Source organism: Anser brachyrhynchus (genome assembly GCF_964034855.1).
Source record: "Anser brachyrhynchus genome assembly, chromosome: 2".
NCBI classification, from domain to species: domain Eukaryota; kingdom Metazoa; phylum Chordata; class Aves; order Anseriformes; family Anatidae; genus Anser; species Anser brachyrhynchus.
This window is the reverse complement of record NC_137695.1, coordinates 11,829,710-11,845,920: the sequence shown is the minus strand read 5'-3', so window position 1 is coordinate 11,845,920 and position 16,211 is coordinate 11,829,710. Positions and strand designations below refer to the sequence as shown.

At 37.6% G+C, this 16,211-nt stretch overlaps 1 protein-coding gene across 5 annotated transcripts in view; it reads right to left on the bottom strand.

Moving 5' to 3' along the window:
* Positions 1 to 16,211, bottom strand: part of WDR37 (WD repeat domain 37) — a 43,594-nt gene that overhangs the window by 7,894 nt on the left and 19,489 nt on the right. For all 5 annotated transcript variants that reach the window (XM_080578258.1, XM_080578255.1, XM_080578254.1 and 2 more), the window contains 6 exons: positions 13,281 to 13,416; positions 12,625 to 12,696; positions 10,214 to 10,258; positions 8,445 to 8,521; positions 6,850 to 7,087; positions 6,162 to 6,303 (listed from right to left, as the gene is read on the bottom strand). In XM_080578258.1, the coding sequence (XP_080434384.1) occupies positions 6,162 to 6,303; positions 6,850 to 7,087; positions 8,445 to 8,521; positions 10,214 to 10,258; positions 12,625 to 12,696; positions 13,281 to 13,416 (710 nt within the window). The remainder of the gene's footprint in view (positions 1 to 6,161; positions 6,304 to 6,849; positions 7,088 to 8,444; positions 8,522 to 10,213; positions 10,259 to 12,624; positions 12,697 to 13,280; positions 13,417 to 16,211) is intronic.

Genomic DNA, 16,211 nt, shown 5'->3' with positions numbered 1-16,211 from the left:
AGTATTGCCTCCCTAATCCCACCCACATCGCAAAATTAAAAGGCTGCTTTCTGCATTTTCATGGGGCTGCTTTTACATTCCATCGATACTAGTCTTCAATTTGTTCTAACCCAACTTAAATTGCGGTTAACGTCCCCTTGGCAAAATTAATAAAAAGTGTCAACAAAAGATCATCAGACCCCCGTGTTAATGGAATGCTAGAAGACATTAGGTTTTTAATAACTCAAAAAAGATGACAGGTATTATAGGACGTTAAAAAAAAATGGCAAAGAAGCAGCAGTCTTATGACACTTCAAACCACGGGTCCCACAGGGAGTTTGGTGTGCTACGACCATTCTCCAGAAAAGCTTCAGCCTCCGCCAAACCCCAGCAAAACTCATTTATCTTGTCGTAGGGAGCAGCCGAGCGTGTACTTCCAGCTGACAGCGTGGCACTTCCTCACCACACACCGCTGCCTGGCCTCGAACATTCTGCTCCCTCCGTGGGTCTCAATCAACAGAAATACTGTAGTGCTAGCACTCCTCATTAGGCCGAACAGCTGTCTCCCCAGTCACACTGAGACACGGAACTGTTTTGCATAACAATCTGCTGAAATTTCACACACAGGGAAAAAAAAATGATGTGGAAAATGTTGGACCATGAAATGCTGATGCAGAACACTTACTGGCAACGCACCAAAAAAGAAAGTTAACACTGCTGTTTCCATTTTGATTTGCAACCTATGCTGGGATTTGCTGTTGAATACTCGGAGAGGACGTGTTTTCCTGGCAGTGGGAAGGCAGCTACTAAAAAGCACTAACCTGCTTGTGGGCCGAGGTTCTGGAGAAAATGAACTAAGAGAGAGTTTTCGGATAAACACACTCGATGTACACCAAATCATAGTTAAACAACAAAATTGGAGTGTTCCAACTCGTGTTTCGTATTCCAAGCGGTAAAATTTAGGAATGAAACCTAAAGAAAGAGGTATTTGGGGCAGCCTTTCCTGTACACAGGAGTTTACCTGCTGTTAGGGGAACTAAGCATATCCTCACACAGAGCAGCCCACAGTCTGTGGGGAAGCCTGGACCTGGATTTAAAGCCTCCAGACAAGGACAACAGCCTGCCCTGGCCACAGGAGTACCACGTAAGGAGTACACCAATACCTCCTCATCTGATCGTGCACTCAGGTTTTAGAAGTGCTAAGGAACTTAATTCCAAGAGCACACACGCAACTCCCAAAGTCTGTTTCTGGGTTTATCTCCGAATATCAGCAGAGCTTCTTCCTCCCACTTAAGAAGCACTAAAAACAAACCACGGAAGAATTAACACAAAAACGGTGGGAATTCAGAGACAGCTTCACGCTGAAAAGTCATCTCTAGCGTTTAAATCAACAATGCCTATTTCAAAGATATGCGTTTCATGACATTCAGAGAAAACAACCCGTGTCTCTTTTTCTCTGTCTTAACAAAACGATACAGGATTGAAAACCAATTGCTAGCTTTTATGAGAATCACTCAATGGCAAGTTAGCAAATTAGTTAAGGTGCAGATGTCTTTAAAATCAATTCCATTACCTTTATGATGGGATAAAAAAGGTTCATTTATCCCTGCAGTCTTGCTGCATGTGTTAGGTAAGCTTTAAAACAACAAAACACTACGAAGTGTTTTCCATTGAATAGGATATAAAGAAAAGGCCTTTGGCTATGCTTTTTTGTGGGTCATTTGAAAAAAAATCATAGTACTTTTAGAGCATGCATTCACAAATGGAATTAAGATTCTCTCCACCTACTGTAGTAAAGCTTAAAGCATTCACAAACAACTAAATAGATTTATTGCCCACATCTCTTTTTTGAAGTGACTGACAAAAACTCCAATGGCTAACATCGAGTACAGTGAAACTCTGTGTTATATACCCCATTCCCCCAAATAAACGCATGGCGGATCTTATTATTATTATTATTTTAAAAATTACTAGCTACAGAGGGTTTAATTGTAAACAGTTACTCTTCCAGATAAAAAAAGATGTTCACTTTATATTTTTTTTTTTAAGTAAAACCAATTTTCTCTACAAGAAAATTAGTCAATGACAAATTAAAAAGCAAAAAAAAATATAAAATTATCAAAGAATATTATCTTTTAAACAGCTTTTTCATCAATTCAGCAACTCCATGACGGTGCAGTAACTCTATTTATCAAAATATTCAAATACTGACAAACATACAACTAGCTTTTATGGAATGACTCATTATCCAGGATTTCAAAAGTGATTGCAGTACGTCTCTTTATTTCTGAGTGCATACTACTGGTTATATAGCAGAGAACTTGCTAAGATAAGATCAGTTACTTGGAACTCTAAGCAGTATGCCCTACAGCAAGTTTCCTTGCTGTACAACCCTACAGGAGGTTTCTTTTCAACTAATTTTCTCTATAATGCTACGTACATTCCTTTTATAGGAAGAAAGGATTAAACTTCATCAAGTTTTGATTATTCTCTCAAAATAAAGATGGCAAAAATATTTCAAGAACAGAGACAGTCTAAGTGTCATTTTAAGGTGTTTAGAATCTCTCTGATATCAACTCCACAGCATCACATTCTAATGCCTTCCCTCTTGTCTGATGATATAATGTTTACAAGAAAAAAAGCTAAGTTGCATACTACTGATTATTGGGGCTTACAAACCCAGTTATGTTACCATTTTACACACGTGGTACTGACACCCTAACAAAACTCCTAACTTTGTGGAGGAGATGGAACAAGATAGATACAGTAAGAGAAGAATCATCGAGTTAATCAGTAAGGCTTGGGCAGAAAAACAACAGATTTCACAGACAAATTTTGCACTTCCTACAGAAGCTGAGTTGAGAGACCCACACACGGGGAATGCCAAAGGCATTCCTTGATTAGGAACAGTAGAAAAATAGTAGACACAGTAAAGCATCGCTGATGGCATTAATAGCTGAGAAAGACCAGGAATATCTCAAGAAGACCCAGTGCTTGAAACTGGTTGAATTTCACTGACAGCATCCAACAAGGTATTCCCCCTTCGCCCACATCACCTTGGCTTTCAAAGGTGAGCAAGACACGCAGCAGGGTAAGAGAATTAAACCTTGCAGAACAAAGGATCTGGGAAAGCCTGCTGACCTTGGCAAACTTGAGTGTCCATGAAACTAAAACAATCATTAGTCTCTTAATACAGGATGCCATTTTGACATTAATTCCACACTCATTAAATGTCAGAATTCAACCCAGCATCCTAATCAGCTACTAATCAAGTATTTTTACATTTTTTAATTCAGATTTTACAGCAGAAATAGGAGTTAGAAGATGAAAAGTTGGAAAAGTGAGACATTATTTGCACTTCCCTCGTTTCACAATTCTCACAACAAAGCACAACTCACCATCAGCCGTATATTCAGAGATATATGGCTAGCAGAGGTACTGGAGCCTTCCGCACATCTCCTGTAGCCACACATTTGGAATGAAAGTCGAAGGCATATGCAGTAGTCTGGAAATGCTACAGGCCACCCCATTCTGCTCTTCATCAGCAGTAACACGAGATCCACTTTGGGCAATTTTTCTCTGAGTTTGCCCACAAAGACGTAAGATCCAACAACTAACACATTCATCTTGATGCACTGGCTCAAACTAGCAACAAAGATTTGAGCCTGAGAACTCAAATTATGCATTTTTTTCAGCCTAGGTCAAAAGCACCTGCTCAGATGATGTTTCTGAAGCCAGAAACATGCTTATTGCCATGACAAGTTGGTGCCTAACGAGGCATTGAACAATCAAGAAGCATTAACAAAGGGCATTCAACTACGAGCTACCCAAAGCTGCTTTTGAAGACAGTATTTCACACCTTGAAGGTGTGAATCTAGAAAGATCTCAGCACATGTAGAATACCTGAAGAAACAGAAAAACATTGACATTCTCTAGCTCTTTCAGATTATTGCATATTCCTTCTCCTTTCACTGTGTGGCTGCAGATGACAGCAGTGGAAAGCTCCAGTTCACCTGCTGTATGCAGCCTCTGAACCTCACAGGCTGAACCTCTGCTGCTGATGGGAAGTAGTCAATGAATTCCTTGCTTTGCTTTGTGGGTGCAGCTTTTGCTTTACCTGTTAAGCTGTCCTTATCTCAACCCAGGAGTTTTCTCACTTCTACCCTTCCTGTTCTCTCCCCTATCCCAGTGCAGGGGAGTGAGCAAGGAGCTCTGTGGTGCTCAGCTGCCTGCTGGGGCTAAAACCACTTAAGTGCGAAACATAGAGGCTTGAACTCAGGAAATCAGCTCAATTAACTTGCAACAGGTCAATGTCTGGATGATATTGTATCCTTTTCCCAGGGCTCTGTTAAACATCTCATAGAAGGATGTGATTGGAAATTAACAGTACTAGGAATATAAATTCCTTGCGGTGCATGCAGAAAAATCAGACAGGGAATAGTAGTAAGTGATACAAACTGGAGGTATACCAGGTATAATAAAAAGGCAAGATAAAATCCTGTTGCCAGAAATTAAAGCTAGACAAAGTCACACTACAAAAGCACAAAAAGTTTAACAAGGAGGTTAAATGCTGGAACAAGCAACTTACAGGATGTACCAAGGGCTAAGTTAAAACCTTTATTACTGAAGAACCTAATATAAAATTGGACAATTCTTCTAAATTTACCTCTTAATTAAAAATAGGCATCAATGTAAGAAGCCCAAGACAGATGTGATGATCACAACAGGTTCCATCTGGCCTTACTGGACAATGTTTTATTTTCTTGGACTATAGCAGAACTGTGATAGAAGTAAACTACAAGAAATACCCCACTTCTAGTAAAGCAAACAGTTATATGCTCAGGACGCCAAAATAACAGGTGATTTCTTAGTCCATTTACTTAAAATACAAATAGACTCTCATCTCTGGTATACATACACCTGTTCTGACAGAATATCACTTGATCACACAAGGCAACACACAGTAATTGCTTTTTGTTTTTGGAAGTCAACTTATAAAATCATATTCTGTATGTAACAGTCTCAGTCTGTTACATTGCAGTTTATTTTTAAAAGATAAAGTGCCATTTTGACTAAATCTTAAATCATTACGGCTAATAAGAAAGGAATTTGAAATTACACTATCCACCTACGTCTTTAGTAGGCAAACAGACACAAAGCATAATATGGCACTGAACAGAAAATGTAGTTTCTGAGCAGGTTTAAAGTTTTGACTTTCTCCCTCACATTCCCAAAACTAAAAATTGCTTTTGGAACCAGGAATCACATGTCTGATGGCAAAGTTTTAAGAGGCAGAAGTGGTATGCCACCTTCTGAGTTCAGAGGCTGGCACCTAAGAGCCTCTTTTACGTGTGAGTTTTTTTTCTTTGACAGCTCTCAGCTGGGGCTGCAGGCACCCAGGCTGGCGGCCACCAGCAGAGCTGTGGTGCCATCTGCTGGGCGCTCTGGTGCCTGTGCTCCTGGCTCTGCCGCCCCAAGGCTGTGCCACCAAGCAGTGAACCATTTAGGAAATACTGCTCTTACTCTCCCACCAGAAGCTTTACTGCTTTCAAGAGAGAAGCAAGTGCTACGAAGTATCAAATATGGCAGAAAGGAACCAAACTTCAATTCCGAACCATATATTACTAGGGTTCGATGATGGTTTGGATCTCAGATGAGAACAAAAAGGCAGTAACAATACTGACTGTAGGTGAAAATAAAAACAATTTTCACAGAAACTCTTATCTGTTCTCCTTCAAATGTCACACAGTAGTACTCAGTTTCCAAAACAACAGCCAGAGCTCATGATATATTAAACGTATACGGTAAAACTAAGTAAAACTTACAATTAAAGGTGATTTTAAGTATGAAAATTGACTTTTCACAGACCAGATAACCTCCAGAGGTCCCTTCTAACCTTAACTATTCTGTAATTTGGTATTTGGTGATTTATTTCACACTGAGCATCACGACAAGCAGAGATGACCTGTTTGATCAACTGCAGCAATACCCCTAAACTACACTGTAACTGATGCAAAAAAAAAAAAAAAAAACAATAGCCTTATAAAACAGGGAAATTAACTTAGTACCTCAAGGAGCACATGAACGTCTTTGCTTGGATAAGCAACTGAGGACATTCATACTTTAAGAACTTGTAAAAAAAAATTTTTATTATTATTAATCGTGAATTAAATGACACTTACTCTGTGTGGCCCTGAAAGACATTCACAGAATGGATAGAAGGATCTCTGAAATCCCACAGACGGAAAGTTGTATCGCGGGATGATGTCACCACAAGACGCTGGGTGGGATGCGTACAACAATGCGTTAGCTCTTGGTCGTGCCCTAGAAGCACAGATGAGAACATGTAAGGTAATGAAAATAAGACTTTTCATTTCCACATATGCTTGGAATGAAGTGCTGGTGATTTTAAACAAACAGTAAAACAATAATAAGCATCATTCCAAACTTTCATTTTACTATTGCTGTAAAAGTTTAGAACTGTATTTAGAAGCAATAAAAAAAAAAACATGAAAAATTACCACTCATTTCACATGATTATTAAGTAGCCATAGATTATTGCTACTTAATATGCCATGAAGACAACAAAAACACTTTGCTAGAGCTGAAATTTGGCTGAATTCACTTTACAAACAACTGCTTCATAGGCCACGTATCACATGCTTGAAACAACACAAATTCATGCTCACAGGATTTGCCAGGTTGGAATTTTAGAAGCCACTGCAGCACTGAGCAGCAGCATAAGTCCTGCACACGCTCACACCACACTCCAGCAAAACAACTTAACTTTCCCAATGTTTCTGTATCTAAAAGTAATCCCACGTATAACACTAAACCACCGATTTTATCTTTATGTGAGTGAAGAAATACCTGTAAGAGAATGGACTAGTTCGGAAGTCTCTACATCATACAGATTTGCTGTCCTATCCCACGAAGCTGTCACAGCTTGCTTTCCCCCCACAAGCCAGTCGGCTGCTATGACCACTCCTTGATGGCTTTTGAGCGAAGTTAACGGGGCTCTGATAGTGGGACAGTCACTAGAACCATCTCCGTCTCCATCAGGTTCATCCTTATCTGAGAACTCAAATTCATCTTCTCCGGACACTTGCTATAAAATGCAATAGGAAAAAGAATAAAAATAAATGGGAAGGAATGTCTCAAAGTTACATTTTACAGAGTAAATGCAACCAAACCCCTTTAATGTGAACATGGGTAGCTTAATTCTCTAGAACCTAGCCTACTCAGGTATCTACTATGAAAATCTTAATTGAAGGCATAAGACAGGTGAGTTAAGTGCATTTTTAATAGCTTCTTCATTTTCAAATCTCTCCTGGACTGTTTAGCTCTGAATATCTGTCCACCTTACTGTCTGGCAAATCTTTTCCGTAAATCCTCTCGCTCTATTACCCTGAGTTTCATTCCCATGCATGTATCACAGGAGTTTCTTACCTTTAATTTTTTTAAAAAAAATCAGAAGCATCTAGCAGGACGCTATTTTTTAATCTTTGGGAAGAGAATCATTTACAGTAATATTTTTATCCATTAGAATTAAAATCCTGACATCAGGATTTGTCTGTTGGTCTTTACATCAGAACTGCATGCTGACAGAAACCGGATACAAAATAAACTCTTATGCTAAGGTAAAATCATCCATCTCTGAATCCTACCAAAATACACCCCTCCTTCACCATATTCAGATGTGAAAAAGTAATATTTGTACTGCTCTTTCAAAATAGAAATTCCAAATCAACTCAATTGAATCAAACATTTGCCATTTAGAAATCTACCTACATATCTCTTATCATACAGCCATCTCCTGCCCCTACGCAGCTTACTGAGAAGCTCTCACTATGAGCTACATTTGTCTTCACAATTTAGTAAGGGTGACTTGAAGTCAAATACAGCACTTGACAGCCTACAGTAAATGGTGTTCCCAGGCTTTTATTCAGTCAGCAAATGTCAGTTAGTATGACGAATACTAGCAAGGGTCAAACAGAAATCAGATTTAGAGATACAATTAAATAAATGCCAAAAACATGAACCTGTACCACCAGTTCTCATCACAGCAACTACAGCTAATACAGGTACCTCGGTAAGGTAAGGTACAAGAACTTAACTAGTTTAACTTAACTTCATTATTATTTATGATTGTGCTAGTTACAAAAAAACATACGTGCCACCTCATTTACTTATATGCTTATCACCTTCAGAAAAAAGTCAGTGCTTGCAGTTTCATAGCCTATTCTGCACTTCTATTCTGATCTTCAAAAACATGAATCTTTTTTTTTTTTTGAAGGATGCTGAAATATACCCGTTCAACTAAAACCTTAAACCCCACCTTTTCCAATCCTGCAATCATGCAATTTTTTAATTACATATAAATTTAATGTTCAGTATTATCACAACACCCATATCTGATGAAATTGCTGTGCAATTAGTTGAGTTGCAGTAAGTTGATTGCTTACACTGCAGTCTGCAGTTGGCTGAGGTGCAGGCAACTGTACTATGTATCTCCAGATATGAGCTGTCTGGTCTCCAGATGCTGCAGAGGGGAAAAAGAAAGCACAAAGAAATGGAGGGGGAGGCAGAGAGGGAGAGACTGACTAAATAAGAGCATTTCCATGAGAAATAAAAACAAGCTTTAATGTTACATATTTGGCAATAACATCTGTGTGGCATCTAACAGACACAATTGTTACTTTTTTGGCAAGCAAGTTTCAATGAAATGGCCCCTGGCTTCAATACAGATCAGAACATAATTCATTCTGCAAAATGTAAGTATCTACCAAATTAATCCTTCTTACAGTGAAAATATCTACTTAAATACTACAAATCAAAACTCTAATATCACTGCTGTTCTAGTATGGAACATTTGAAGAAAGTATTTAATGCAAGAGCCATCTTTCATTTGCTATTTCCCAAAATGCTAGGGTTCTTCTTCATTCAATGATTTCTTCTGTTACATGTTTCTAGCACATTTTTAATGAGAAAAACAAAACAGCAAGACTGAAGCTATTTTGCCTCTGCCTTAAGCAACTCAGCTTAACTAGCACCAGTTCACAGCTCAGCAGGTATCATTTGATTTTAGACTTCACCCGTTTTTCAAAGAAACTTACCCATTACTAAACAAGATTCTCTTTGTTATGGACAAAACAAACATGCTCCTAATACTTAGGGGGTACAGTGTTGAGAGTGCTACATTGAGAAGAAAAACAGTCTGCTATGTGTGTGCACAGACTTCGAAAGTAAAATGTATGTGAAAACGTTTGGAGAAATGTCTTTTTAATAGAACAAGTAAGACAGGTAAAAGGAAGTTCATCAGCCTTATATGCTTTTGGGTGTCAGTATTCTGGATCAGGGAAGGAGGTGTTTTTCTCACTTGTACCCCCCCCTTTTTTTTTTTTCATTTAAAGTAGTCATGTCAATCAAGTGACACAGATTGTCAACGGAAATATTTTGCAGAAACACCTCTCAGAAAACCAGAAGTCTCACTATGGCTAGTTTTTTGCTTTGTTTTTCATTTTTGGTTTATTTGTTTTTGTAAGTCAGTTTACATAACAATATTATTTATGGCACTGCAACACTAACTGCAGTTAGCATATGAAAACAGGAAAATCCAATTAGCCGAACTTAAATCACCGTTAGCCTAGCTAGAAATCATACCTACCTTCTTTTAAGGTAGCCACTGCTGAAGCAGAAAGCAGCAGCATTTTAATTTCTAACCTCAATAGCAATTATCTTCATTTTACAGTGAGTTACCCCAAAGCCGCAAATTGAATCCAGATCTCTTTAATGCCGAGGGTAGTACCCTAATTGCTGGACCATAAAAAACACAGCACTAACCACATCAGACAGTTTTCAAACCCAAAGCTTAATGACAATATTCTCAGTCCTGAAAACCTCGTTACACTACTATCCATATTTTCTTTCCTTTTTTTTTTTTCCTGCACATTCAGTATCAACCTTCTCATTCACTTCTGGAAACATAATTTAACCCAAAAGGGCTAAGATCTATGATTCCAAAGGTCTGTTTTGAAGCAGGTAAGCACAAGTGACAATATGATATGATAAACTGATGGAAAGATCTAGCTCTGATTTCTTACACGTTCAAATATTAAGATCATTGTATCAGCAATGATACTGACGAAGTGGTGAGAGGGGAGACAGTAGCAAACAATGCACTTACTTTTCCAACACGATTAAAATACTCAGCAGATGAAAACAATGTACGTACCTGTAAGAGCCACTTGCTCAGTTGGATGAAACTTTATGGAATTTACTGTGTAAAACAAAGTAAAGCTTTAAGCTAGCATACTAAAAGAATTATTTCACAATGCTTTATCATAAAAAGTATTGAGACATCAAGAAGTCTTCAGTTTTAAATAACTTCTTGTCAGATAGCAATCTCTTAGGTGAGAGAAACCACAATGATATTTGAGTACATAAACCTATGCAGTATCAAAGAAAGCAGTCACTGTCAATCACAGATACCACGGTACACATTTTCTAGCAAGTTATTTCCTAAACCTAGTGCAAGTGTTTCGTGTTAAAAAGGACAAACAAACTATATTCATGTAATCATGTGCAAGATGGCTGGAGATAAATTCACTTTGGGGAAATTTAGAGCAGTAAGTAATCATAATTATTTATAACATAATGAAAACTTCCTATATAGGACCATCAACTTCCTGATTAATGCTACAGATTACAGGAACAAATGCCTAAAGATCCAATGGAAAGAACATAAATTAGACTTCAGTCCTGCAAAACTACATGTAATTGAAGCATGATTGTTTTAAAATACAGTTCTGCAAGAATTCTATCAGCCTACAAAGCTGTTCTTAGTTCAATGTATACGATTCAATTGCTTACACTACTAAGCACTTTCATTTTCAAAATCCTTAAGCTTCTCTTCAATAGTTCTTCAGGAAAGAACTTAAAAATCATTTCTATCATACAAGTAAAAGAGATGTCCATGATCTGAAGAGAGTGCTAGAATTTAGTAGCAAGTTGAAAAAGTTACTCATTATTCATGCTGAACTACCTCAAGTCTACTAACTGCTGTCATCCAACATCCCTGCTCTATTTCCAATCAACTGTCAAACATAAGTAAACAAAGTTTAACTAAATACAAGCTATATGAACTCAAATTTAACTGTAATTATTTTCTTTTAAAACTTAGTTTACAAACTGTTTAAATATAGTTTGGAGTCTTTTATTATTTTCATGATTACCCAAAAAGCAATTTAAAAACAAACTAACAAACAAAAAAATCTTCACGTCAACACAGGCGCTGGGTGCATGCTAGCTAAGTTTGTGGTTGATGCTAAATTAGGGGAAAACGCTGATTCCCTTGAGGGTAGAGAGGCCTTACAAGGCTATCTTGATAGATGCAAGTGCTGGTCAACCACCAATCGTATGAAATTTAACAAGAACAAATGCCAGATTCTGCATCTGGGACAGCATAATCCTGGATGTACATGCAGGCTGGCGGACAAGAGGCTGGCATGCAACCCTGCAGAGAGGAGTCCGGAGGGTTTTGGTTGATGGTAAGATCAGTATGAGCCAAAGACATGTCCTGATGGCCAAAAGGGCACCATTCGTACCCTCACCACATTGCAAGCAACCTGAGAGACCTGTACGAGTTAAGTGTTACCTGTTGTCTCTACGCATCTATCTATTGGGCTTTAGAATCCTTAAGCTACAGGAGCTAGAAGTCGTAGCAGCAAACAAAACTCCTGGCTGAAAGCAGCTGTCCTTACTGCACAGAACTTAATCCTATTTGTGTCCTTGCCGCAAAGCTCACGTGATGTCCCAGCTGCATTACCTAATCAAACATACCAGGTTAATAATGGTGTTCCTCATCTTCTGGCTGCATGACTCGATGCTCCATATGAGATATGAGAGCTCAACTCTCATCAGCAAGTTAAAGCTATGGAAAACATCACCACCTTTGGTCTATAAAACCCAATATTCTTACCCATTACGAGGTAGAAGGGAGCTAAACAGGTGCTTGTTGTCAAACTGGACACCAAAAATGAAGATTAACATCAAAACACTTACTGCACTGCATCTTTCCACCCAAAGAGCAGTACAAAAACACTAAGGTCACATTTCTGAAATGTTCATGCTGGTATACAGGAAGACAAATAGGGAATTAACTGTCTTCAAAATAAGACTTTAATACCATGCAGTAAATTATATATCGAATCACACATTGAACAAGAAGTGAAGATTGATGGTCACCCAGCACCTGTATCTTGTATCCCAAATAAAACACAGCCTCTACAAAATAACCAATTTCTGATTATGTAAGCTTCTCTTTGTTCTGCATACGCATGAAGGCCTTAATGAATTCTGATATTTAACTTCTAAGTGTTTTAACCGTGTCTGTTAAATTTCTTTATATGGAGTTGTTTATTCATTCAGCATTTGCAGAACTGTCTTAATATTCCTCTCTAAAAAAGAATCGCATTAGAAAACATTCACTGTATGAAAACTAATGGAAATTTACAGTTAACTTGCTAACAGTGTTGGCAAACCTGACAGTAAAACCACAATAAACATTTTTGCAGTTGTCCAAAACACACTTCCCCCTCCCAAACGCATTCTGCTTCCAGTTTACACAACACGCCCTTATCTTACCTGATCCAACGTGCCCTGCATACTTGACAAGGGACTTCCCCGTTTCTATGCTCCAGAGCAAAGCAGTATGATCTACAAGATTAAAAAACAGCTGTAAATATTGTTACAAGTGTATACTTTTAACTCTGATTCAACAAGCTAGTTATCTTGGGCTGTACAGCACACCATACAAAACGGACTTCAAAACCAGGTAATGCCAACTCCTCTTGACCATTAGCTTACACATAAAATAGAAAAGCTTCCAATCATTACAACTTAACGCAACTCTCAAAACAAGTAAAAGGAATTACCCCAATCAGATTAATCTGCAGTAGATATCAAAAGGCCAATTCTACTTGTGGTATTTTTCCTACCTTGAAAACTTGATTTTTGGATCACAACAGGTACCTTGAGTAAGTCAGTGACCCACAGGGAAGTTAACTGACACACACTTCAGAAACATCAACAAGGATGCCTGAATTTTCTGAAGGTTAAATGCATTTCAAGGAAAATCCAACTTAAGAATTTTCGAGATACTGAATTTCTTTATATCGACTTTTTCAGAGCTGTGCTCATTGGTGGAGTGAAGTATTCAGGAATGCTTTTGATCTACATTTGCTATTGTTTAAGAGACTACACCACAATTTTCAGAAGATTCAAGCAACGCAAAATGTTACCAGCAGATGCAGTTCCCAAAACCACGGGCTGAGTTTTCGCAACACTGACATCCCAAATACCGTCCCTGTGGCCAACATATTCCTTTACCAGTTGACAGATTGCCCTTGATGTTGTAGTCTTAAAACTGGAGACAATCTGAAAAGGCAGAAAGACCAAAATCTTTTTTTCCACACCAACACAAGATTAAGTAATTATTTCACAACTACAAATAGATAGCATTTTTTTCATGCCAATTCTTTAGTTTTCAACAGTTCACTGTTGTCAAGAATTTGACACTTGATAGCAGGAAAGTGAGTTTGGATGCAAACATACCACATGATTTCTTATAATATGTCCCTTTTTACAGAAGGCTAAACAACTTTGTACTACAGTAATACAACCTCTTTGAAGTAAAACACTGTACAAATGCAGTGCACACTTCCCATCAGTGTGGGTAAGAGATTGCCAGCAACAACGACAACACACCTTCCTATTCCCTAACGATTCCAATTCCTTAACAATTCCAATTGTCTATTCCCAAACAATTATAACTGACAACTTAAAGACAATGTAATCTTTGAGAAAAATCTATTAAATAATTCTAATAAAAAAACAGAAACATTTTTTCACCTTTTTAAGTTGCAAAAAGCTAATCAAATCAAGCTTTAATCTGAGAGCATCTGACAGTTTATTTGCACAACAACGCATTTTTCAAGATATGTCAAACTCATCTAAGCATCTGATAAATACATTCCCTCAATGTTGTTAAGGGAAAACAGAGAAGACTCAGTAAATCCAAATTAGTATGTGCATAAATAATAATAAATCAAAGGAAGAAAAAATCTAGCAAAAGTGTGAAAACTACAAGACATTATAGTACAAGAAAATAAAAGCCACTCAGTATCTATAGAAAAGTAACCCACTTGCAGAAATTTTGTATTTTCAGATGACAGGGGACTTTAATACTTTTAAAGAAAAAAAATGTTTCTCTCTGTAACACTTCCAGAGACAACTGAAAACAAGAGTGGTGAAAGATTAATTCAGTGAGAGCAAAGTCTCATTTAAAACTACCCTCTTATTATCCCACAAATCTCTTATCCTGCATGCAATTATGGGAAGGTATCTGTCCAGCTGATTCAAAACCTTTAAAGCTTCAACACAAATCACATTAAGACATCTACAACGTAGCAGAAGTTAGAAAATTAAGCCTACATTTCAGATACAGTAAACTAAGGTTAAAATCTCGTTAGTTTGTGGCATCAAAAAAGAAGGTCCAAAGCACATCATTAAAGCAAATGATTTTTAAGAAATGTTCTTAAAGGGCATCTTCCAGTCTTAAAACTAGGGTACATTCCAAATCCTGAGCACGTCAACTTTCCAGTGGCAAAATGATAATGCCCTACATGAATTCCAAATTAACCGTTAATATGCATTTCTGTTTCATGGCAGCAGAAGCAATGATTATTAAGGCTGCATTGAAAAGAGAATGGGCTAATGGTAAAGTTATTAGTTCAGCCATACTACAGAGTTTTATAGGTGATGAATACAATCCTGTGGGTGCAGCCTTAACACTGAATATTGTCCTTGAACTAAACAGAATCTATCTACGAGAAACAGAACAGCAGAATTCAGTAAGGAACTAAGTAACAGTTACGGACTAATACAGCACTCAGCTCAAATTCCAACCTTGAAGTTTTTCAACTCTCAGACCCACGCTCAAACTACTTTTACACTCTGTTTTTCTAATTTTGAGTCGAATCCTCATGCAAAAGTTGTATGGGAAACCTAACTCCTATTCATCAACAAGCACTGATGTTTCCAAAACTGCTGGGCAGTACTTTCACTAATTCTTTAATAGAAAGGCCATAATACTCCTCCTGGAGTATCAGCAGTTTTGAATGAACATGGGGGATAAAAGCTCAAGAATATTACATGTTTATAGATAGATACAGATATTTATTTATTGACTCTTTCTCTACACACAAAATCTTTTAAAATATATATATATATATGCACACACACACACACACACACATGTATACACTCCTCTTTTGCTGTCTCTCACTTCACATACCAGTAATTGGATTAACTGGATCTTCCCTGGGTCACTTTCTGGTTCCTTACACATTCACAAACATTTTCCCAGGAAAGGAAAGGAAGTATTTCAATACCATGCAACTTTCTAGATGGCTCTGCACTGCACAAAGCTTTTAAATTATTTGAGCAGACCTCAGATTATCATATGCAAGTGCAAATAACTGAACAATATCTTGACAGTGTTCCAGCTTGTCCTATTTGTTAAATCAATACAGTTTCCTGTACTTCCTTCTGTACAGAGATTTGCTAGTGAGAAAGCAATTGTTTGCACGTAGTGTCAAAACACTGTTTAAAGATGTCTCTGAAATGGACAGGATACATTAGAAGTAAGAATGAAAACTTGGCCAAGTCAGGATCAGCAACATTGCACTGTGACTGACTAATGGAATTTACGGTCGAACAACATTAAGCACTGAGGTTAAACACTACCTCTACCAAAACGTTTTATTCCCTTCAACTGCTCAATGGACAGGTGAAGAAATACCTTCCTTTAAGAGTCCTTTTCCTGGTCCAAAAGAATCAGAGATCCTGGAAGATAGTTCATGATGAAGCAAGTTATGCAATTTCAGTTTATTTTAGGATTCTGCATAAACTGTTAATGTGCTCCTGACATCTTATAAACTATTACAGCTGGGGGTTGTTAACATCAGCAATAAAGTTGCCATCAATGCATGAATTTCATAGAGTAATTCTTGCATTTGCAGAACATTTAATTTAACGTTAAATAACAGCATCTTGTCCATTAACATACACAAAAATGACTTTTAGAGTACCAAGCACTAAATCTACTCTCTCTCCAGGATTTGAGCACCAGTGGGTTACCCCAGGTGCCAAAAGTATCCTTATTCTCTGAT